At 54.9% G+C, this 24,161-nt stretch overlaps 1 protein-coding gene across 4 annotated transcripts in view; it reads left to right on the top strand.

Moving 5' to 3' along the window:
* LOC147673082 (transducin-like enhancer protein 1) overlaps window positions 1-24,161 on the top strand; it is a 190,306-nt gene that overhangs the window by 125,991 nt on the left and 40,154 nt on the right. For 3 of the 4 annotated variants that reach the window (XM_086946770.1, XM_086946769.1, XM_086946768.1), the window contains exons 6-11: window positions 12,313-12,375; window positions 12,812-12,886; window positions 13,407-13,590; window positions 16,146-16,162; window positions 21,854-21,958; window positions 22,560-22,604. In XM_086946770.1, coding sequence (XP_086802896.1) covers window positions 12,313-12,375; window positions 12,812-12,886; window positions 13,407-13,590; window positions 16,146-16,162; window positions 21,854-21,958; window positions 22,560-22,604 — 489 coding nt within the window. The remainder of the gene's footprint in view (window positions 1-12,312; window positions 12,376-12,811; window positions 12,887-13,406; window positions 13,591-16,145; window positions 16,163-21,853; window positions 21,959-22,559; window positions 22,605-24,161) is intronic. The other variant, XM_086946771.1, reaches the window with a different exon arrangement.

Genomic DNA, 24,161 nt, shown 5'->3' with positions numbered 1-24,161 from the left:
CAACACACCAGATACATCCAATCCACACCACAGTATTCCACATCATGTCACAAAATTCAACAGCACTGCACATAATTAAACCCCACTACATACCCCTCCACAGCGATCTTTTTGACCTCCAGAACTCTAGATGCTACTCACTGTCTTCTAATGTTTATGTTTCTATACATGTATGCTGTTAAGCGCTCTGATACCCTCGAGTCTTGTAAGCACTATACTAAAACTCCAAATAACTAACTAAATAAATAAATTCCATTCCACATAATTACGCTCCACGACACACAATCCCACTCCACATAATTTCAGTACACTAAATACCATAATTACTATCCACATAATTCCATTGCACACCATGTCACATAATTCCACTACACAAATCCACACCACACAATTCCACAACTAGCAGTTCCAATCCAACCTAATTCCACTCCACGTACATCTACTCCACTCCATAACACATGGGTGAGTACATTGTCATTTACACCGTCAATAGCTCTAACTCTTAAAAGTAAGACCCATTGGCTTTGCCAGTGCTTGTTGCCATTTGAAATAATTGTGGTATGAGATTGCGTCATCGGTTGAAGGTTGATCATTTCTTTTGTACCTTCGTTTGGTCCCCTCATTATATTCCACTCTGGGATTTACAACCCTACTTTGTATTATGTTGTAATTCCCTTTATGTAGCGCTTACTACTCCCGCCAAGGCACTAAAGCAGTCTGGGAATCCAGGGTTAATGGCAATGTTTATTACTTTTCTTTTGACACGCGGAGGAATCTGAAATTGGTTTTTGGTCTTGTCTTAGAATGAGGAACCAATATACGGGTATCAGTGAGTACATACATGTCACATGCGGCCAACGTAGGATTACATCAGTTTTTAGGTCTCGCAGACCTAGCGCTGGAGCGCGCGTGCGCTCCTCACTCTGTGAGGCTTATTGTCATCAATACGCTTTCAGAAGGAGACTTGAAGCTCTGTCCCTTCTTCCCATTGGCTTACGTCATACTTCAGGCTAAACGCTGGCTTTCTATTGTGAAGGAGGCTTTTTAGTCCCTCCTTGTTTCCGCCCTGTCCACTTTTGGTCCCGCCCACCCAGACTGGATCTTTCACATGTGGCGTTACACTGTCTCCTTTGACTAGTCCGTACGCGCTCTTTCCCACCACCCTTGACGACAGGCACGCAGTTTTGTTAGGTTGTTCAACCGTTGAACACGCCGTGGTTTGTCGGGCGTTTTGCTGGGTCCAGAATAGAGCCAAGTTGTTGTAAGGTTAGTTGGGATTTCTTCCCCACACGCCCCAGTAGATTTCCAATTGCTGCTTGCCAAGGAGCCATGGCTGGTTCCCAGTGCACCGGATGGCCGATGGGGGCCTTCTGTGGTGCAACTGGGGGGCATTGTTTATGTGCGGCGCTAAAAGCAGCAATCTCCAGGCCACCATTTAAAGCGTTTTATAGTGTTTGAGGTATGAGGTTGTTTTACTCATGCCCACATGCTGATGACTACTTACACCAAGTTTTTTTTTTTTCGTTTCATGTACGATGGAGCTCAAGCGGTCACGGTGCAGCAGTCATAAAAACAAAGTTGCGGTTCGCTCCCTTATGGGACGGGTAGTCCAATGATAATTGATTATGTATCGCCCACAAATTTAGGCAAATTGTACAGGTGGCGTTCAAGGCAGCGTTTACACAAGGCTGTCCGCACCACTGGGTGTTATATTGAGGTTTTATTTCGATGTTTTGAGAGCACTAAAAATTGATTCATGTTTATTCTCTTTTGCCACCTACGACTTAGACCGATTCATATAGTTTGTTTGGATGTACGGAGCCATAATACAAGTTTATCCCTTGCGGATGTTGGTTTTTTACCGAGGAACTTGCATTGCTGAGGGACGAGATGGAGTAGCACACGCAGCGTTTTTACAGTATGGATATTGGCGTTTACCACTGGCCAACCGCAAATTAAACAGATTTAGATTGTTGGTTAGGTTCATGACGAAGTTGCCGCATGTGGATGGTTATTTCACCCTGGGTGTGTGCTTGTCGCAGGTACTAGGTAACGCAAGTGGTCACATTGTGGCGCGACGTCTAACACAGTTAAAGGTTACAAAGTAAGGCAAAAGTACATGCGGCAACAGGGGTGGCCGCTTCTCATGCGGTCGGCGGACAGGTTTGTCGAGGGCAGCACTGGAATGGCCTGGACACCTTTGATGCAAGGGTTTATCGTGATGGGGGGCGAGTGCAGGTTGTGCATTCTCGCACCGCACCCCAGCGGCCGACCAGCACACACGAGGTCATCATTGTAATGATTGTACCTAAGCTTTTTTTTCTTACTTTAGCTTCTAAGGAAGCATCTTGTACATTTTTCTGGCAAATTTACCTCTTAAGTATACACCAAGTTTCTCAAAACGTTCCTGTTAACACATAGGTAAAAAAAATTGTAATTTCCAATGCCAATAGCTCTAACTAAAACAATTGCGAGACTTATTGCATTTTTAATGCTTGTTAAATTCTCTTGACTTCTTAAGTGCTCTGTGTCTTGTACAGACATATGTATACACGGACCAACAGGTGTAGAAAGGGATCTACAAACACATGTTGTGGTGGTAGATTTACTGGATAAAACAGGCTGTAAGATGGATTGGTAGAGCCTTATGTTGTTTTTGGAAGCCTGTAGATTTTCGGTGCTGTGGATGCTTTTGATTAATAAAGGCCATTTATGTGTAACCCAAGCTTTCTCTTCTGTGATGACGCCTGTTTCTCATCCCAGATGGGGTATTCTTGCAAACTTGTCTGCTTTATAGGCATAATGCTGTAGCATCGTACCATCACTTGCACGCCCCACAGCACTGTGCCATGTTTGCACAGACATGCGGTGCAGCATCATTCATTGTTTGCACGCCCCTTAGCACTGTGCCATGCTTGCACCAATATGCACTGTAGCATCAAGCCATCGCTTGCATGCCCACAGCACTGTGCCATGCTTGCACTGACTGTGTGGAGCAGTATCGTGCATCGCTTGCATGCCCACAGCACAATGCCATGCCTGCACTGAAGTGCGCTGTAGCATCATGCCATCACTTTATCCTCACAACACTGTGCCATGCTTGCACAGACGTGCGGTGCAGCATCATGCATCGTTTGCACACCCCACAGCACTGTGCCATACTTGCACCGATATGCACTTTAGCATCATGCATCGCTTGCACGCCCCACAGCACCATGCCATGCCTGCACTGAAGTGCGCTGTAGCATCATGCCATCACTTGATCCTCACAACACTGTGCCATGCTTGCACAGACGTGCGGTGCAGCATCATGCCTTGTTTGCACACCCCACAGCACTGTGCCATACTTGCACCGATATGCACTGTAGCATCAAGCCATAGCTTGCATGCCCACAGCACTGTGCCATGCTTGCACTGACATGCGCTGTAGCATCAAGCCATCGCCTGCATGCCCACAGCACTGTGCCATGCTTGCACCGACGTGCGGTGCAGCTTCATGCATCGCTTGCATGCCCCACAGCACTGTGCCATGCTTGCACTGACATGCGCTGTAGCATCAAGCCATCGCTTGCATGCCCACAGCACTGTGCCATGCTTGCACCCTCGTGCGGTGCAGCATCATGCATCGCTTGCATGCCCCACAGCACTGTGCCATGCTTGCACTGACATGCGCTGTAGCATCAAGCCATCGCTTGTATGCCCACAGCACTGTGCCATGCTTGCAGCGACGTGCGGTGCAGCATCATGCATCGCTTGCATGCCCCACAGCACTGTGCCATGCTTGCACTGACATGCGCTGTAGCTTCAAGCCATCGCTTGCATGCCCACAGCACTGTGCCATGCTTGCACCCTCGTGCGGTGCAGCATCATGCATCGCTTGCATGCCCCACAGCACTGTGCCATGCTTGCACTGAGATGCGCTGTAGCATCAAGCCATCGCTTGTATGCCCACAGCACTGTGCCATGCTTGCACCGACATGCGGTGCAGCATCGTGCATCGCTTGTATGCCCACAGCACTGTGCCATGCTTGTACCGACGTGCATCGCTTGGGCACTGTCTGCCTTGGTGAGGTCAGAGAGGGCACATCATGGGATGCCACAGCGTGAGACTGACAGCAGAGCGCAGATGTAAATAACACCATTATAAAATTATATATGTTACACTTAGAAGTCTCGTTTTTTTTTTGCCTGGATTGGCCCTGATTTTCAGTTAATAGCTGTGTGGGGAAAGCTGATTTTTCCCCCTGTATTTTTTCACTTACATCACTAGAGTAAATTGACAGACTCTGGGGCCATTGGCACTGCCTCCGCCACTAGTGCGCAGCGCCACTGGGCATCTAGATAGAACCAGTGTGTGGATTCCACCGCCTTCCCCACCAGTACGCAGCGCCACTGGGTGTCTGGATAGAACCAGTGTGTGGATTCCATCGCCTTCCCCACCAGTACGCAGCGCCACTGGGTGTCTGGATAGAACCTGTGTGTGGATTCCACCACCTTCCCCACCACTGTGCAGCGCCACTGGGTGTCTGGATAGAACCTGTGTGTGGATTCCACCGCCTTCCCCACCACTGTGCAGCGCCACTGGGTGTCTGGATAGAACCCATGTGTGGATTCCACCGCCTTCCCCACCACTGCGCAGCACCACTGGGTGTCTGGATAGAACCAGTGTGTGGATTCCATCGCCTTCCCCACCAGTACGCAGCGCCACTGGGTGTCTGGATAGAACCTGTGTGTGGATTCCACCACCTTCCCCCCCACCCTTCAGCTGCCACGCCTGCAAGTTCACCTGCATCCGGACCTGCCTCGCACCAGCACCCACCAAGCCGAACACCAGCAGTACCCACCTCAAGTGCATCCTGCTCAACACCCGCTCCATCCACAGACATGCCATCGAACTCTGGAACCTCCTCGACACCACAGCTCCAGACGTTGCCTTCCTCACGGAGACCTGGATGAACGCCTCTTCAGCTCCCGACATCGCCATCGCCATCCCAGAGGGCTACAAGATCGTCCGGAGGGACCGAAACGCCAACCAGATGGGAGGAGGCATCGCCATCATCCACAGGAGCACCATCCGTCTCACGACCAGCACCGACAACTCCCTGACCACCGCCGAACACCTGCATTTCCAGATCCACACCAACCCGAACACCACCCTCAGAGGCACCCTGATCTACCGACCCCCTGGACCACGCACACAATTCAGCGAGGACATCGCCGACTTCGTCAGCCCACATGCCCTCCCCTCCGCTGACTACATCCTCCTGGGAGACCTCAACTTCCATCTGGAGAACAACAACGACCGCAACACCAGCACCCTGCTCGACAACCTCACCAACCTGGGACTCAAGCAACTAGTGTCCACCCCCACCCACCTCGCCGGACACACACTCGACGCTGTCTTCTCATCCAGCAAGGACATCAACTTCAGCCACACCACAGAGCTTCAATGGACGGACCACAGCTGCGTCCACTTCACCTTCAAGAAAACAACGACCCACCACCACCAGCAACAGACCGCCCGCAGAAGCTGGAACAAGATCACAGCAGACCAGCTCGCCACCTCCCTGAGCCAGCACCCTCCGGCCAGCTCAGCGAACCCCAGCCAGGCCGCCGACAACCTCACGAAGTGGATCAGCAACTGCGCGGACGAACTCGCCCCACTGAGGACCCCGCCCAGCAGACCCGGCAGCAAGAAAGCCCCATGGTTCACCGACTAACTCAAGAGCTCCAAGAAGAACTGCCGAGCCCTCGAGAGTCTGGAGAAGGGAACCGACACCGGACAACAGGACCTCCTTCAAACTTGCCACCCGGAAACACCACCAGCTGATCCGCGCCGCCAAGAAAACAGCATTCAAGGACCGGTTGGACAACAACGCACACAACTGCAAGGAACTCTTCAACATCGTCAAAGAGCTTTCCAACCCCAGCGCAGGAAACAACGACATCACCCCATCGCAAGACCTCTGCAACTCCCTGGCTTCATACTTCCACAACAAGATCGCGGACATACACAACAGCTTCAACAACCAACCAACGCACACCATGACCGAACAACCACCCCCCACCACCACCCTCCACGCCTGGACCCCGATCAGCACCGAAGACACCATCCGCACGATGAACTCCATCCACTCCGGATCACCGACCGACCCCTGCCCTCACCACGTCTTCAACAAAGCCGACGCTGTCATCGCACCCCACCTGCGAGACATCATCAACACATCCCTCGACACCACCATCTTCCCCGAGAGCTGGAAACACGCCGAACTCAGCGCCCTACTCAAGAAACCAACAGCGGACCCCACCGACCTCAAGAATTACCGCCCCATCTCGCTCCTCCCGTTTCCAGCCAAAGTCATCGAGAAGACCGTCAACAAGCAGATGGCCGCTTTCCTCGAGACGAACGGATCCCTCGACCCCTCACAGTCCGGCTTCCGAGCCAACCACAGCACCGAGACCGCCCTCATCGCCGCCACCGACGACATCCGAGCCCTGATGGACAATGGAGAAACAGCGGCCCTCATCCTCCTAGACCTCTCCGCAGCATTCGACACGGTCTGCCACCGCACCCTAGTACGGCGCCTCAGCAACGTCGGAATCCAGGACAAGGCGCTGGAGTGGATCACCTCCTTCCTCGACGGGAGAACACAGAGAGTCCGCCTACCACCGTACAAGTCAGAGGCCACCGAAGTCATCTGCGGCGTCCCCCAAGGATCATCTCTGAGCCCCACCCTCTTCAACGTCTACATGAGCCCCCTCGCGGCCATTGTACGCAAACACAACCTCAGCATAATCTCCTACGCCGACGACACCCAGCTGATCCTCTCCCTGACCAACGACCCCGCCGCCGCCAGAGCCAACCTGCACGAAGGGATGAAAGAGGTAGCCGAGTGGATGACGACCAGCCGCCTGAAACTGAACTCGGACAAGACGGAGGTCCTCATCCTGGGCTCCTCTCCCTCCGCCTGGGACGACTCCTGGTGGCCTCCCGCCCTGGGCACCGCACCCAAACCGACAGACCATGCACGCAACCTGGGCTTCATCCTGGACTCCTCCCTCTCCATGACCAGGCAAGTCAACAACGTCTCCTCGGCATGCTTCAACATCCTACGCATGCTACGGAAGATCTTCTGGTGGATCCCCACCGAGACCAGGAAGACCGTCACCCAGGCCCTCGTCACCAGCCGACTGGACTACGGCAACGCCCTCTACGCCGGGACCACCGCCAAGCTCCAGAAGAGACTCCAGCGGATCCAGAACGCCTCAGCCAGACTCATCCTCGACATCCCACGAACCAGCCACATCTCCGGACATCTGCGAGACCTTCACTGGCTCCCCGTCAACAAAAGAATCACCTTCCGCCTCCTCACCCACGCACACAAAGCCCTACACGACCAAGGCCCGAGCTACCTCAACAGCCGAGTCAACTTCTACGCTCCCAAACGCCACCTCCGATCAGCCAACCACGCCCTCGCCGCCGTCCCCCGCATCCGAAGAGCGACTACAGGAGGAAGGTCCTTCTCCCACCTGGCCGCCAAGACCTGGAACTCCCTCCCGACCGACCTGCGCCTGACCCAAGACCACCTCTCCTTCAGGAAGAAGCTGAAGACCTGGCTGTTCGAGCAGTAGCGGCTCCCCCCCCCCCCCAGCGCCTTGAGACCCCACGGGTATGTAGCGCGCTTTATAAGTGTCACTGATTGATTGATTGATTGACTGTGCAGCGCCACTGGGTGTCTGGATAGAACCCATGTCTGGATTCCACCGCCTTCCCCACCAGTACGCAGCGCCACTGGGCGTCTGGATAGAACCCATGTGTGGATTCCACCGCCTTCCCCACCAGTATGCAGCGCCACTGGGTGTCTGGATAGAACCTGTGTGTGGATTCCACCGCCTTCCCGACCACTGCGCAGCGCCACTGGGTGTCTGGATAGAACCCATGTGTGGATTCCACCGCCTTACCCACCAGTACGCAGCGCCACTGGGTGTCTGGATAGAACCCAAGTGTGGATTCCACCGCCTTCCCCACCAGTACGCAGCGCCACTGGGCATCTGGATAGAACCAGTGTGTGGAGTCCACCGCCTTCCCCACCACTGCGCAGCGCCACTGGGTGTCTGGATAGAACCCATGTGTGGATTAAACCGCCTTCCCCACCAGTACACAGCGCCACTGGGTGTCTGGATAGAACCCATGTGTGGATTCCACCGCCTTCCCCACAACTGCGCATCGCCACTGGGTGTCTGGATAGAACCAATGTGTGGATTCCACCGCCTTCCCCACCACTGCGCAGCGCCACTGGGTGTCTGGATAGAACCCATGTGTGGATTCCACCGCCTTCCCCACCACTGCGCAGCACCACTGGGTGTCTGGATAGAACCCATGTGTGGATTCCACCGCCTTCCCCACCACTGTGCAGCGCCACTGGGTGTCTGGATAGAACCCATGTGTGGATTCCACCGCCTTCCCCACCAGTACGCAGCGCCACTGGGTGTCTGGATAGAACCCGTGTGTGGATTCCACCACCTTCCCCACCAGTACGCAGCGCCACTGGGTGTCTGGATAGAACCAGTGTGTGGATTCCACCGCCTTCCCCACCAGTACGCAGCGCCACTGGGTGTCTGGATAGAACCCATGTGTGGATTCCACCCCCTTCCCCACCACTGCGCAGCACCACTGGGTGTCTGGATAGAACCCATGTGTGGATTCCACCGCCTTCCCCACCAATGCGCAGCGCCACTGGGCATCTGGATAGAACCCGTGTGTGGATTCCACCGCCTTCCCCACCACTGCGCAGCGCCACTGGGCGTCTGGATAGAACCCATGTGTGGATTCCACCGCCTTCCCCACCACTGCGCAGCGCCACTGGGTGTCTGGATAGAACCCATGTGTGGATTCCACCGCCTTCCCCACCAGTGCGCAGCACCACTGGGTGTCTGGATAGAACCAATGTGTGGATTCCACCGCCTTCCCCACCACTGCGCAGCGCCACTGGGTGTCTGGATAGAACCCATGTGTGGATTCCACCGCCTTCCCCACCAGTACGCAGCGCCACTGGGTGTCTGGATAGAACCCGTGTGTGGATTCCACCACCTTCCCCACCATTACGCAGCGCTACTGGGTGTCTGGATAGAACCAGTGTGTGGATTCCACCGCTTTCCCCAACAGTACGCAGCGCCACTGGGCATCTGGATAGAACCCATTGTGGATTCCACCGCCTTCCCCACCACTGCGCAGTGCCACTGGGTGTCTGGATAGAACCAATGTGTGGATTCCACCGCCTTCCCCACCAGTATGCAGCGCCACTGGGTGTCTGGATAGAACCAGTGTAGTGCTGTGCTTGCACAGACGGTGTGGTGCAGTATCATGCATCGCTTGCACGCCCCACAGCACTGTGCCATGCGTGCACAGACGGTGTGGAGCAGTATCATGCATCGCTTGCACGCCCCACAGCACCATGCCATGCCTCCACTGAAGCGCGCTGTAGCATCATGCCATCACTTTATCCTCACAATACTGTGCCATGCTTGCACAGACGTGCGGTGCAGCATCGTGCCTTGTTTGCACACCCCCACAGCACTGTGCCATGCTTGCACCGATATGCACTGTATTATCAAGCCATAGCTTGCATGCCCACAGCACTGTGCCATGCTTGCACTGACATGCGCTGTAGCATCAAGCCATCGCCTGCATGCCCACAGCACTGTGCCATGCTTGCACCGACGTGCGGTGCAGCATCATGCATCGCTTGCATGCCCCACAGCACTGTGCCATGCTTGCACTGACATGCGCTGTAGCATCAAGCCATCGCCTGCATGCCCACAGCACTGTGCCATGCTTGCACCCTCGTGCGGTGCAGCATCATGCATCGCTTGCATGCCCACAGCACTGTGCCATGCTTGCACTGACATGCGCTGTAGCATCAAGCCATCGCTTGCATGCCCACAGCACTGTGCCATGCTTGCACCGATATGCACTGTAGCATCAAGCCATAGCTTGCATGCCCCACAGCACTGTGCCATGCTTGCACTGACATGCGCTGTAGCATCAAGCCATCGCTTGCATGCCCACAGCACTGTGCCATGCTTGCACCCTCGTGCGGTGCATCATGCATCGCTTGCATGCCCCACAGCAGTGTGCCATGCTCGCACTGACATGCGCTGTAGCATCAAGCCATCGCTTGCATGCCCACAGCACTGTGCCATGCTTGCACCGACGTGCATCGCTTGGGCACTGTCTGCCTTGGTGAGGTCAGAGAGGGCACATCATGGGATGCCACAGCGTGAGACTGACAGCAGAGCGCAGACGTAAATAACACCATTATAAAATTATATATGTTACACTTAGAAGTCTCGTTTTTTTTTGCCTGGATTGGCCCTGCTTTTCAGTTAATAGCTGTGTGGGGAAAGCTGATTTCCCCCTGTATTTTTTCACTTACATCACTAGAGTAAATTGATAGACTCTGGGGCCATTGGCACCGCCTCCGCCACTAGTGCGCAGCGCCACTGGGGCTCTGGATAGAACCAGTGTGTGGATTCCACCGGCTTCCCCACCAGTACGCAGCGCCACTGGGTGATTGGATAGAACCAGTGTGTGGATTCCATCGCCTTCCCCACCAGTACGCAGCGCCACTGGGTGTCTGGATAGAACCTGTGTGTGGATTCCACCACCTTCCCCACCACTGTGCAGCGCCACTGGGTGTCTGGATAGAACCTGTGTGTGGATTCCACCGCCTTCCCCACCACTGTGCAGCGCCACTGGGTGTCTGGATAGAACCCATGTGTGGATTCCACCGCCTTCCCCACCACTGCGCAGCACCACTGGGTGTCTGGATAGAACCCATGTGTGGATTCCACCGCCTTCCCCACCAATGCGCAGCGCCACTGGGCATCTGGATAGAACCTGTGTGTGGATTCCACCGCCTTCCCCACCACTGCGCAGCGCCACTGGGTGTCTGGATAGAACCCATGTGTGGATTCCACCGCCTTCCCCACCACTGTGCAGCGCCACTGGGTGTCTGGATAGAACCAATGTGTGGATTCCACCGCCTTCCCCACCACTGCGCAGCGCCACTGGGTGTCTGGATAGAACCCATGTGTGGATTCCACCGCCTTCCCCACCAGTACGCAGCGCCACTGGGTGTCTGGATAGAACCTGTGTGTGGATTCCACCACCTTCCCCACCAGTACGCAGCGCCACTGGGTGTCTGGATAGAACCAGTGTGTGGATTCCACCGCCTTCCACACCAGTACGCAGCGCCACTGGGTGTCTGGATAGAACCCATGTGTGGATTCCACAACCTTCCCCACCACTGCCCAGCGCCACTGGGTGTCTGGATAGAACCAATGTGTGGATTCCACCGCCTTCCCCACCAGTACGCAGCGCCACTGGGTGATTGGATAGAACCAGTGTGTGGATTCCATCGCCTTCCCCACCAGTACGCAGCGCCACTGGGTGTCTGGATAGAACCCATGTGTGGATTCCACCGCCTTCCCCACCAGTATGCAGCGCCACTGGGTGTCTGGATAGAACCCATGTGTGGATTCCACCGCCTTCCCCACCAGTACGCAGCGCCACTGGGTGTCTGGATAGAATCCGTGTGTGGATTCCACCGCCTTCCCCACCAGTGCGCAGCGCCACTGGGCATCTGGATAGAACCCATGTGTGGATTCCACCGCCTTCCCCACCACTGCGCAGTGCCACTGGGTGTCTGGATAGAACCAATGTGTGGATTCCACCGCCTTCCCCACCAGTACGCAGCGCCACTGGGCATCTGGATAGAACCAATGTGTGGATTCCACCGCCTTCCCCACCAGTACGCAGCGCCACTGGGCATCTGGATAGAACCCGTGTGTGGTCCACCGCCTTCGCCACCAGTACGCAGCGCCACTGGGCATCTGGATAGAACCCGTGTGTGGTCCACCGCCTTCGCCAGACATGGTGTCCTCGGTTGGGCTGTGAGTGCATCAACACTTCCCCCTACCTCGAGAATGTGAAGGTGCCTCTCGCTGCCGCTTCCAGCGAGCATGCACTCACCCACACACCTCTCCTTACCCGTGTCCATGTACATGCTACGCTCACTGCACACCCCCTGTGCACACAATCCTGTTCTGAACTCCACCTCGGTGCTTCTTAGAGGGGTTTTCCCAGATGGAGCGAGGAGGGAGCATAGTGGGGTGAGTGCAGGGGGCAGGAGAATGAGGCCTATCAGGGGTTGCATCAGTCATGCCTTGCAGCCTCCTTTAGGAGGTCATGCCTGCGTTACTCTTTTCATTCGTTCTCGTGTGTTCTTATGCCATGTTCTTCTTTTTCAGACTGAGATCGCCAAGCGACTGAATGCCATCTGTGCCCAGATTGTCCCCTTTCTGTCCCAGGAGGTGAGCACAGTGGGGCTTCTATAGCTCAGCCCTGGTGCATGCTGGTGTCTGTAGTTTGTAATTGTGTCTAGTTTTCTTGTTGGTCTGTTCCCCATGAGGCAGTCCTGAGTGTAATGAGGAGGGGGTGGGTCCCACATTGGTGTTTGTGGCGGTCATGAGTAAGTTCCCTCTAGACCTTTGTTTGGGAGCAGGAGGGGGTCTTCTGGGAGTGTTTTGAGGGGTCCTTTGTGAGTTTGAGTGCTCCAGGTTGATGTAGGGGGTTTCGCCCCCCTTCCCACTAAACCCCGAAGGAGTTCTTCAGTCAGTTGAAGCAGAGTTTGGGATGGGTTGGGGTTCGTGGTCGCCTCACAGTCTGAGGGGTGGGGGGGGATGTTGGTCGCCCAAGCTGCCGAGCGGTGTTCACCCATCTCTTCTCTCTCTCTCTCTCTCTCCTCAGCACCAACAGCAGGTACTCCAGGCGGTGGAGAGGGCCAAGCAGGTAACCATGACCGAGCTGAACGCCGCAATTGGGGTACGTTGACCCCCTGTATACATTTTCAGCACCCAATTTGTTTTTTTCCTAAAAAAAAACCTGCTGAGCCCTCCATGTACCACAAAAGTAGGACATTTCTGCTCCGCACTAGTCTTGCTTTTCTCCCACTTGTGCCACCCATGTCCTGCCCATCAGTTGCGGCTGCACCCATAGTCTGCCCCACAGGGTCCTGCCCTGAACCAGCTGTGCCAGGTCCATGCATCGCTTCTGCCCATCCTGTTCTGTGTCCTGCCCCACGTGGCCTATTTCTGCCTGTGTTGTGTTTTCTCTCATTGGTGCACCAGCCCTGCTCGCTCCCCTGCCTCCCTTGGGTCCTGTCTCCTTGCCCATCCGTCCAGATCATGCATGCCCGTCTCGCCGCTGGCCCCTGTGCTGATGCCCCCTCACTCGTCCGCACCCACCCTTGGGCCAGTCTCCTGCCCCAGCCCTGCTTGCGCTTTGACCTCGAGAGAGAGTGGGCAGACCGTTGTCTAAACTGTCCTTTTCTTTCCCCTCACAGCACCAGCTGCAGGCGCACCACCTCTCGCATCACACCCCTTCGATACCCATGGCCCCCCATGCGGGCATGCAGCTGGCGAGCATGGGGGGTGCCTCTGGGCTGCTGGCGCTCTCGGGGGTGCTTGGCCTCCAGTCTCAACTGGCCATGAAGGAGGACCGGGGGCTTCCGGACAGCGACCACCGAGGTAGGACCCTAGGGTGGGGGGGCTTCTGCCTGCCCCTGTAGTGCTCTAGGGTGGGGGGTGTTCCTGCCCCTTTAGTGCTCTCGGGGGGGGGGGCTTCGTCCTGCCCCTTCAGTGCTCTGGGGGGAGCTTGTTCTTGCCCCTTTAGTGCTCTAGGGTGGGGGGGGGGCTTGTTCCTGCCCCTGTAGTGCTCTAGGGTGGGGGTGTTCTTCCGCCTTTAGTGCTCTCTGGGTGGCTTGTCCTCCCCCTTTAGTGGGGTGGGTTGCCCTTTATCTGGATATATTTCCTCCTCCTGCGTGTTGGCCTTCACCGTGAGCTGTGTCTGAAGTCTGTATTTCTGTATTTTGACAGAGAATGGTCCCACTTCAAAATACTGCTAGGACTGTGGTGCAGAGGGCCCTTCACCCCATTGGCCCCGGTGCTACTGCACCTGCTGCACCAATGATAGCTACGCCCCCTGCTGCGATGTGCTGTTTTGGAGAGGGGTCATTTTCTAACTCACTGGCGCTTTAGAGTAGAGCTGAGCAGTGAAGCTTTTTCTCTGCTTCCTGGAGTGTTCGAGGAGCAGAGGGCAGTGTTAGACGAAACTGCCCGGATTCCAGGGCTGCAGGGAATAGCCAAGAATGAGAAGACTACTGTCCGCGGCCATGAACTAAACAATAATGTACTGACCTGAAAACATTCGCCTTTTAGTTCAAGAACATTTACATCAGTCACAACCCCCTTCAGAGGGCCACGGGGCCAAGCAGTACGTGACTGGGACCAACCGTGAGTGTTGTGGCTTTTTATTCCTGCTGTCCCAGGGCCCGCCTGCTGTGGCCCCTGAGGGGCTGGGCCAAGGGCAGCCGCTTAGGCGCTTGACTCTCAGTGGCAGTGCGGGTTGAGCAGTCCAAGGCTCCTCGAGGGAGAGGTCGGTGCGAGGCACCCACAGGTGCAAGACTCTGAAATCAAACTGTAACCGCAGTCCGCGGATTGTTCGGTCAAATGCTTGCCTTTATTTAACCCCTTGCCGTCCGACGTCACGGTGGGCATGTGCTGACGACGGCCAGGGGCTGTCCGAATCCCACCCACTCAATAAAACCCCAGCACAGCGTGAACATTCACGCAGCGAGTAAGGGGTTAACAAGTAGGATTTTAATATTAACACACACACATGGAGACAACACACTTAATAATATTATCCACAGTCCCTTACGGTCAGTGTGCGTCCCTCTTTCCCTTCTACTGGGGCTGGTTATTCCCTATTTGATAAAGGAGGCGACATTCCGGTATCGCTCCCGCTAATCCCCGTTGTGACAAAGTCTAAGTTTGGCCTTAAGAGTCAAATCTAGCAGCGCTGACTGTCGCAAGCAGTCTCACCTGACCCGACCGACGGCAGCCGGCGAGTGCAGGAGGACGGGCACCGCCGTGGCCACCTCCCGGTCTCCCAACGCGGAGTCCGCGAACATGCGCGTCCTTTCTCGATGGCTCGTCGGGTCGGTGTCGGACGTCCCTCGCACGTCCTTCAGCAATTGACTTCACTGTTGCCTTTTCGTGGTGACTCGGCATTGGCCGTGGCTTCACGTTGGCGGCCTCCTGGTGCACGGGGTCACAGACGTCGCTTGCACCACAGCGACAGCCCTGCTTCCATGGGGGCGCTCGGGGGTACATTGGGGTCACCGGCTTTGCTTTCACCACAGTGACAGCCCTGGCTTCATGGGAGCCTTTTTGTGGCACACGGGGGTCACCAACTTGGCTTGCACAAGGACGGTGGCCGCCTCCTGGCATGTGGAGTCTTTGCTTACACAAGGACAGCGACACAGAGGGGGGGGGGGGGTTGGTCACCGACTTCGCCTGCATGAGAGTGACAGCACATGGGGTGTCGTTGGATTCCAGGGATAGTGACTAAAGTGACCCTCTGCCAGGGTTAGTGTGGTGTGGAGACACTCGTCCGAGGACATTGGCATTTTTGTTCTTGACCCAGGCAGAACCGCTGGCCTGTGGCTGGGAACCGAGCGGTACTCCACTGCGAGTTCACGGGGTTTTGTCTAAACAAAGCTGGCAAAGAAGCAGAGGACTTCTGTTGTGTCGGGAGCTGAACACGGACCCAGCTCTTTGGCAAGATGTGTATTTCAGCCCCAAGCCAGACATATCAAGGGATAGGATAGTATTTATAAAGCGCACTTATACCAGCTGGTGTCAAGGCGAGCACAACTCATTGGTTCACACAGGGTGTTTGTGGTGGCCCCAGGGGGTGGCTGTGAGGGTGATGGTGTGTGGGTCTGCCCCCTGGACTCTGTCGTGGGATGCTCTCACCCTTTGCTCCCTAGGGGGTGCTGGCTGGGTGGGGGTGATGGGTGGGTGGGGGTGCTGGGGTCAGATCCCTTTCTTGGGCGCCTCCTGCCACTTGTCCAGTGCCACTCACAGGGGGGTGCTTCTGCGGTGCCAGTGAAGGCTCTTTAGGGAACGGGTACCCCGGGGAGATGGGGGTTCAGTATATTATGTGTTCAGACATTAAAGCCTGTCTTCTCTCTCCTTTCCTGGACCCTCTGCTGCTGCTGCTGTTGGTATGGAGACAGATCGAGAGCCCGGCCCTGTGAGTACCACCGACCCCTGCTGATCCGCAGGGGGCCCGAGAGGCGGGGCGGGGTTCAGAGCGGCGAGTGGGCAGGGGCAGGGTTAGAGTCGATGAGGGTGAAGAGGGGTTAACAGGAGAGCGGAAGGGCAGTGGGGTGGAGGCGGGGAGGGGAAAAGCGAAAGTGGGCAAGACTGAAGGAGAAAGTTACAGGGAGTCGGGGTGTTTTAAGGCATGGGCAAAGAGGGCAATTGCACAGGGCTCCCACCCATTAAAGAGCACACCATAAAGCGAGCTCTCACCTCTGACCCCTTGTCCGACTCAATCTCTCTTCCTCATCTCTGTCTTCATCACCCCCCTTAACCTTCTTGCTACTTCTCTCCATCACCCCTCTGCCGCTCTCCCCCTCTCCTGCCGCTCTTCTCCCCCTCTCCTGCCGCTCTTCTCCCCCTCTCCTGCCGCTCTTCTCCCCCTCTCCTGCCGCTCTTCTCCCCCTCTCCTGCCGCTCCTCCCCCCCTCTCCTGCCGCTCCTCTCCCCCTCTCCTGCCGCTCCTCTCCCCCTCTGCCGCTCTCCCCCTCTGCCGCTCTCCCCCTCTGCCGCTCTCCCCCTCTGCCGCTCTCCCCCTCTGCCGCTCTCCCCCTCTGCCGCTCTCCCCCTCTGCCGCTCTCCCCCTCTGCCGCTCTCCCCCTCTGCCGCTCTCCCCCTCTGCCGCTCTCCCCCTCTGCCGCTCTCCCCCTCTGCCGCTCTCCCCCTCTGCCGCTCTTCTCCCCCTCTGCCGCTCTTCTCCCCCTCTCCTGCTCTTCTCCCCCTCTCCTGCTCTTCTCCCCCTCTCCTGCTCTTCTCCCCCTCTCCTGCTCTTCTCCCCCTCTTCCGCTCTTCTCCCCCTCTCCTGCCGCTCTTCTCCCCCTCTCCTGCCGCTCTCCTGCCGCTCTCCTGCCGCTCTCCTGCCGCTCTTCTCCCCCTCTTCTCCCCCTCTCCTGCCGCTCTTCTCCCGCTCTTCTCCCCCTCTTGTAGTGTAGTTCCTATTTTCCCTATAGGCCATGCGCATTGGAATAACATAAACAGCAGTGTAGACGTAGGAGTGTGGTCTTCTAGGTCTCTACTGACTATGTTAGACTTAATTTAGGTTTGCGCAGCTGGCTCAGAGGTCACTGGAAACTTTCTTGACTGAATAGGAAGTGATCAGCTTCCCTGGCTCAGACAAGAAGGGATTCAGTTTTCCAACAACCGCATTAACATGACAACTTTGCTCCTCAGAATAAGACTCCATCTCTAGAGTCGTGTGAAACAATAGACAGCTATTTCACTCAGTCAGTTGTGCAGAATTACTTTCACCAGTATGCATAGAATAGAGAGACGGGCGTTTTTCAATAAAATATATTATTTATTGAGCAGTCTTCCTTCTCATGCAAGATAAATGAATTGCCACAATTGCACGACTTGTTATTATAAAAAGTGCGTACAGTAAAAGGAGTGTTACGAAATAATACTGTAAAAGCATTGATATGGTTTCTTAACCATAAGATAGTTAAAATGAATAAAATATATACATTCATATATACATTAGCTAACGTCCTCAACTGGTGCTTCTAACTACGCCTACCCCAGTGTACCTGACCTAAGCCCAATACGTGGGAAGGAGTAAGTAAGTAGCACTTTAAGTTAAGTTGGTTTTGCCAAGGGTTTGCTTCAAGAATTCTCTCTAAGGGTTTAGTCAACACCGTACCTCTGGAATAGAATGTTGGAGGTCTGGAATCTCCTCTCAGGACTCGATATTCCAGTTACCCGCAAGGGTAGGCTGGAAACGCCGGAGCTGGATTTTCTCGGCAGGAGAAAAGACAGCGTCTTTCTCAGCGCGTCAAGGAGGAGGGGCAGCATCCGTGGGCTTCTCGCATCTGCTGGGCTCTTGCAGGGGACGGCTGTTCTGCTCCAGTATTCACCACCACCGTGTTTGCTTAAGGCAACGTTGGTATTATTTATACCTGAAAGGTGCTGAGTTTGACGTAAGTTTTTGGACATAAGACGTCAATAAAGATGTCACTAAGAACTGGTCATTCTTACAGTGCTCGCAGGAGTTCTATTACTAATCAAAACAAAGCAAGCGGGGCTTTCCCAGGTTGCTGGGGGGTTTAAGCTGTCGAAAGAACTCGTTGTGTTATCTAGGAATCTGAGGAAGTGGCTTCTGCTGTGTCATGGATTGTATTGAGCTGCGGAGACGAGTTACTGAAATATGGCTCTGATCGTTTATGCCATTATAGGGCTATGTATTGATTATAGCCGTATAGGGGCATGAGGTCACAATATTGATCGGGGTCCTAGATAGAACACAACACTCTCCTGACGCTCTTCTCCCCCTCTCCTGCCGCTCTTCCTCACTTCTCCACCTCTTCCTTCTCCACCTCTTCCTTCTCCTCCCTCCTCGCACATCCTCTTCACCCGTATCGTTTCCTCCTCCTGTTCTGTCTCCACCTGCCAAGCTCCATTCGCTCTTTCAGTCCGGTTTCTTCTTCCCTCTCTTCACTTTTTTTTCCCGCTTCTTTCTCTTTTCATTCCGCGATCCACTGCCTTTCTACCTCCTGAATCGCCTGTCTTCACTCTTCTCTTCCTTCCCTCTTCTTTGCCTGTTCCTCCGTCTCTTCCCCTTTTCTCGTAATCGTCCTCTTTCCTTTAACACGTGTTTTCTCTTGATCATTCAAACTTGTGTCCTATTTGTATCCTTTCGACTTGTTTTTTTCTTCTATTTGACGGTTTCCCTACATCACACTGCTTTTGATTTTCCTCTCTTTTCGTCGTGTTGTTTCCTCTTATTTCTTCCCTTCCTCCTCGCTTCTTCCCCGGTTTCCCGGTCTTCTCTGCTTTCCCTCTTTCATTTATTGTCCTTCTTGCTCTACCCCCCCAGCTCTCTCCTTCTCTCCCCCTGCTCGAGCGCTTGCACCTCCGTCTCTTCCCTCGTTTTCTTCTCCCTCACATGCGTTCCTGTTTCTCCCCCTTTCCTTCCTCTGCTGTGGGTTCTCTACCTTTCTTCCCTTCCCATGTTCTCTGTCTCAGCTGCTTCTAATGACACAGAAGGTCACTGTCAGCAGCCCCCCCCCCCGAGACGAGGGCGGGGGGGTTCCTTGGTCTCCCACTTTCCCGCCGCCCCCATGTCATGCCCTTGACCGGTGAGATGGCTCGGCTGTCACACACCCAGCTATCGACTGGAGTGGGGGGGCGCTATCATATCCGGGGCGTGAATTAAAATATTAATACTGAAGAGCTTTGAGGGGGGCGACAGCCCGAGCCCGGAACCGGCTCACAGGAGCAGACACGGACTCCTGGCCCGAAGGAGCCCCTGGCACAGAGGAGGTCTGTGGCACCAGTCTCAGGTGCGCAGTTATGAGGTCTGTGGTACAATCCTCCTGGTGCAGATATGTGGTCTGTGGTACCATTCTCAGGGGTGCAGTTATGAGGTCTGTGGTACAATCCTCCTGGCACAGATATTAGGTCTGTGGCACCAGGCTCAGGGGCGCAGATATGTGGTCTGTGGTACAGTCCTCCTGGCACAGATAGGAGGTCTGTGGCACCAGTCTCATGGGCACAGTTATGAGGTCTGTGGTACAATCCTCCTGGCACAGATATGTGGTCTGTGGTATAATCCTCCTCGCACAGATATGATGTCTGTGGCACCAGTCTCATGGGTGCAGTTATGAGGTCTGTGGCACCAGTCTCAGGGGCGCAGATATGAGGTCTGTGGCACCAGTCTCAGGGGCGCAGATATGAGGTCTGTGGCACCAGTCTCAGGGGCGCAGATATGAGGTCTGTGGCACCAGTCTCAGGAGCGCAGATAGGTGGTCTGTGGCACCATTCTCCATGGCACAGATAGGTGGTCTGTGGTACCATTCTCCATGACACAGATAGGTGGTCTGTGGTACCATTCTCCATGGCACAGATGGGCACCGGTGTTGCTTCTGTTCCTGGACCCCTCCTTAGTGTGACTCAGCTCTCTGGAGTGAGACTGCCAACGAGGAGAGAGTTCTCGGGAGCCACAAGAGACATCTCACACCCGCGCCTTCCCGAAGAGACACAACTCAGCAGCAGTGTCTCCGGCACCGGCACAACTGGGGGTGACCCTCTGAGAACCTGTGGGGTGGCCTGGGGTCCCCTGGAGAGTCTAGAGTGAGTGGCAGGCGAGCCCCCCGGGGAAGTCTTGGCTTGTGGGCGAGTGGAGCAACCTCTGGGCTTTGAAGGGTCTGGGTGGCCAGAGTGACAGAGCGAGGGGTTCCTTTCCGGGTACCAAGGGTCATGTTCTCAAGTGTGGTCATGTCTGAACTGGGGTGGCAGAGTGGGCTAAAGAACGGTGATGGATTAAACCCAGATCTGTTGACTGGGTGCGAGTGTTTCATCGATTCAGATGCTCCGTCCATCACCACCCCCTTTTGTACCGCTTTTGGCCGCCATAAGTGTGGCAGGGTATGCTCAGACGTGAGTCACTTGCTCACTTTGCCACTGGATTCAAGCAAGCCGGGCTGAAGACGGCTGGAATGCCAGAAACCGTTCCTCGAAAGCTAGTTTCTGGTCCAGGGAAGCCATGGCTTGGCAGTTCTGGCTGGACTGTTCCCATGAGGCACAGGGTCAGACTGATTTGCATATAGCCATGTCTGAACTGGGGTGGCAGAGTGTGCTAAAGAACAGTGATGGATTAAACCCAGATCTTTTGACTGGGTGTGAGTGTTTGATTGGTTCAGATGCTCCGTCCATCACCACCCCCTTTTGTACCGCTTTGTTCGCCATAAGTTGGCAGGGTATGCTCAGACGTGAGTCCCTTGCTCACTTTGCCACTGGATTCAAGCAAGCCGGGATGAAGACGGCTGGAATGCCAGAATCAGTTATAGGCCGCCTGCTGGGTCTGACATTTTGTGCTGAGAGCTCTGCCAGGGAATGCCCTTGAATTAGGGTGACCAGGCGTCCTGGCTTTGCCCGGACAGTGCTGGTTTTCCGCCGGCTGCCCCGGCAGATTTTAGGAAATTAAGCTAACTCCTGTCCCAGTTTTTAGAAAGAATCGGCTGAAAACGGAGGGAGGTGTATTTGTATGTTCTGCACAGCAGCGATAGTTAGCAGCTATTATAAGACATCAATTTAATTAGTAGGCATGCTCCTGGCTTTTTAACCCCTTCACTGCGGCTGCTATTCTGCCACAGTGCTAAGGGGGCGGGGGGCCATGCGGCGGGCGCATGCTGGTGACAGAACCGCTCCGTCACCAGCCGCGGTTGCGCTGTGCTCATGACGGAGCTGTCCCGTCACGGCCCCGCCCGCTCAATGAAATGCCCAGCGCGGGCGCGGAATCCGCACCGCGCAGGGGTTCCGAGCGGGCCGTGACAGAACCGCTCCGTCATCAGCACAGCGCGACCGCGGCTGATGACGGAGTGGTTCCGTCATCAGCAGGGATGGGGTTAAATGGCATTTTATGTATTTATTCATTTATTTTGAAAGTTTTATAGAGCGCGAACAAGATCCTGGAGGATATCAGAGAGTACTGCCTCTTCAGTAATTCTCTGCTATGGAGCACTGTCATTCTGAGCACTGGGTTGAAGTGAAATTGTTGTCCTTCTATTTTTGGGAAATGTCCTGGTTTTTGGCTTTAAAATTCTGGTCACCCTACTTTGAACACTTGTTCCCCTGCCCCAGAGGTGCCCACTTCTCACATCTGTCGTCTTCACTCCTGTCTTCTCCAGAGTTCCCTGTCGGTGCCAAACGGAGAGCGGGTGCGGACCCTGGCCGAGTTCCTGAACCAACACAAGAGGCGGAAGGCGGAGGAGAAGGACTTCGCCGCAGACTATGTAAGGCTAGGGGTGGCTGTGGGGTGGAGAGCCGGGGGTGGCCGTAGGGAGCCGGGGGTGGCCGTAGGGAGCCGGGGGGTGGCCGTAGGGAGCCGGGGGGTGGCTGTAGGGAGCCGGGGGGTGGCTGTAGGGAGCCGGGGGTGGCTGTAGGGTGGAGGGAGCCGGGGGTGGCTGTGGGGTGGGGGGGGGGTGGCTGTGGGGTGGGGGGAACCGGGGGTGGCTGTGGGGTGGAGGTGGCTGTGGGACGGAGGGAGCCGGGGGTGGCTGTGGAGCGGAGGGAGCCGGGGGTGGCTGTGGAGCGGAGGGAGCCGGGGGTGGCTGTGGAGCGGAGGGAGCCGGGGGTGGCTGTGGAGCGGAGGGAGCCGGGGGTGGCAAGGGGGTGGAGGGAGCCGGGGTGGCTGTGGGGGGGTGGAGGGAGACAGGGGTGGACGTGGGGTGGAGGGAACCGGGAGTGGCTGTAGGGAGCCGGGGGTGGCTGTGGGGTGGAGGGAGCGGGGGTGGCTGTGGTGGGGCGGCAGCAGTGGTGGCTTCTCCCGGCACTGGAACACTGGGGCCTCCTGTTTCTCTTTCCCTTTTAACCGGTGCGCCCTCTTTCTTACAGGCCAGTGATGCGGACAAGAGTGAGGACAATCTGGTGGTGGACGAGGTGAGTGTGGCCAGGGCTGCCTGGCTCTGTTCTTCGGCTACTGTGCGTTGTATAGCACCACCTCCAGCGGGTGCCAGTGTCACTCACACTAAAGTATACAAAAAGAGCGATAGATGGAAAGCTTGAATGAATCTCAGCCGCTGGTAATTACTCTGAACCGTATCCCAATTCCATTGTTATTTTGCGCCCAACGTCACCGCAGGTTGGACCCAGCCGTATGCAAATCAGTCTTGACCTTTCTCCAATAGGAGCATTCCAGCCCGGACTGCCAGGCCAGGTCCTCCTTGAATCTGAATACAAGTGACCCAGGACCGGTTTCGCCCTAGTTACGAGCTCATCCGATGGGTACAGTTTGGCTCCAGTGACACCGTGTGCATGGGGCCACGTTTGGGCGTGCATGTCCGACTTAAGACACTCTGAAGTTTACAAAATAGTGACTGATTTGCATATAGCTGGGTCGAACTGAGGTGGCATGGTGTGCAAAATAGTGATGGATTGGGACACGGCCCGAGTGATCACCAGCGGCTGAGATGAATGCAAGCCTCCACCATCACCTGTTAAACACTTGGAGTCTGTAGCAATTGTTGAGGTTAGGAACACTATCCTCCAGACTGAGCGCCAAATTAACAACGAAAACGAAGTTTCTCATTGAAGTTCATGTATTTTTATTCAGTTCATCAAGATTGATTCAAATCAGTTGATTTGTAGAAATTACATAATTATCCTTGCCGACATAATCTCCTTCTTATGTAGCAATGTGTTTGAACAATCATCCACTTTATCATAACACCCAATGCATTTCGGGTCAGAAAGAAACATGACCCTTTGTCAGGGGTCTGAAAATGAAAATCAAACAGGACCAAATTAATCACCCTCGACAATCCACAAATGTACTTAATCATCAGCTTGGTGAGTGCTCTGTGCAACGTTGCAACCAAAAATAGAGAAGCGAAAAAGTGTGTGCTACTACAGAAAGAATCCACGCCACCAAAGGAACAAACCTGATTTAACAACTTAACATGGCAGGAAAATGCCACAATGAAACTCACAGTGAACCCGTTACATTAACAAAAGCTCACTACCCTCCCTTTAATGTTATCATCCATTAACCCACACACATACAACTTACGAGTGGTAGGACGCGTTCGCGCCTCAATGGATTCCAAAATATTAATTGGTTTATTTTTCCACATCACGCGCTGCGTGCCATGCAATCAGCTCATGAAGTCAGGGCACTCATATCATGTGACTGGAGTGCCGCAACACTATTGGTTGCGGTCGCGATCACGTGACTGAGTTTTCCCCTATGAGAACCCTCGTTGTAACTATGTTGGCAAAATTTTGGAATCCATTGAGGCGCGAACGCGTCCTACCACTCGTAAGTTGTATGTGTGTGGGTTAATGGATGATAACATTAAAGGAAGGGTAGTGAGCTTTTGTTAATTTAACGGGTTCACTGTGAGTTTCATTGTGGCATTTTCCTGCCATGTTAAGTTGTTAAATCAGGTTTGTTCCTTTGGTGGCGTGGATTCTTTCTGTAGTAGCACACACTTTTTC

The sequence above is a fragment of the Lissotriton vulgaris genome, chromosome 12, assembly GCF_964263255.1.
Source record: "Lissotriton vulgaris chromosome 12, aLisVul1.2, whole genome shotgun sequence".
NCBI classification, from domain to species: domain Eukaryota; kingdom Metazoa; phylum Chordata; class Amphibia; order Caudata; family Salamandridae; genus Lissotriton; species Lissotriton vulgaris.
This window is presented reverse-complemented; position numbering and strand designations above follow the sequence as displayed.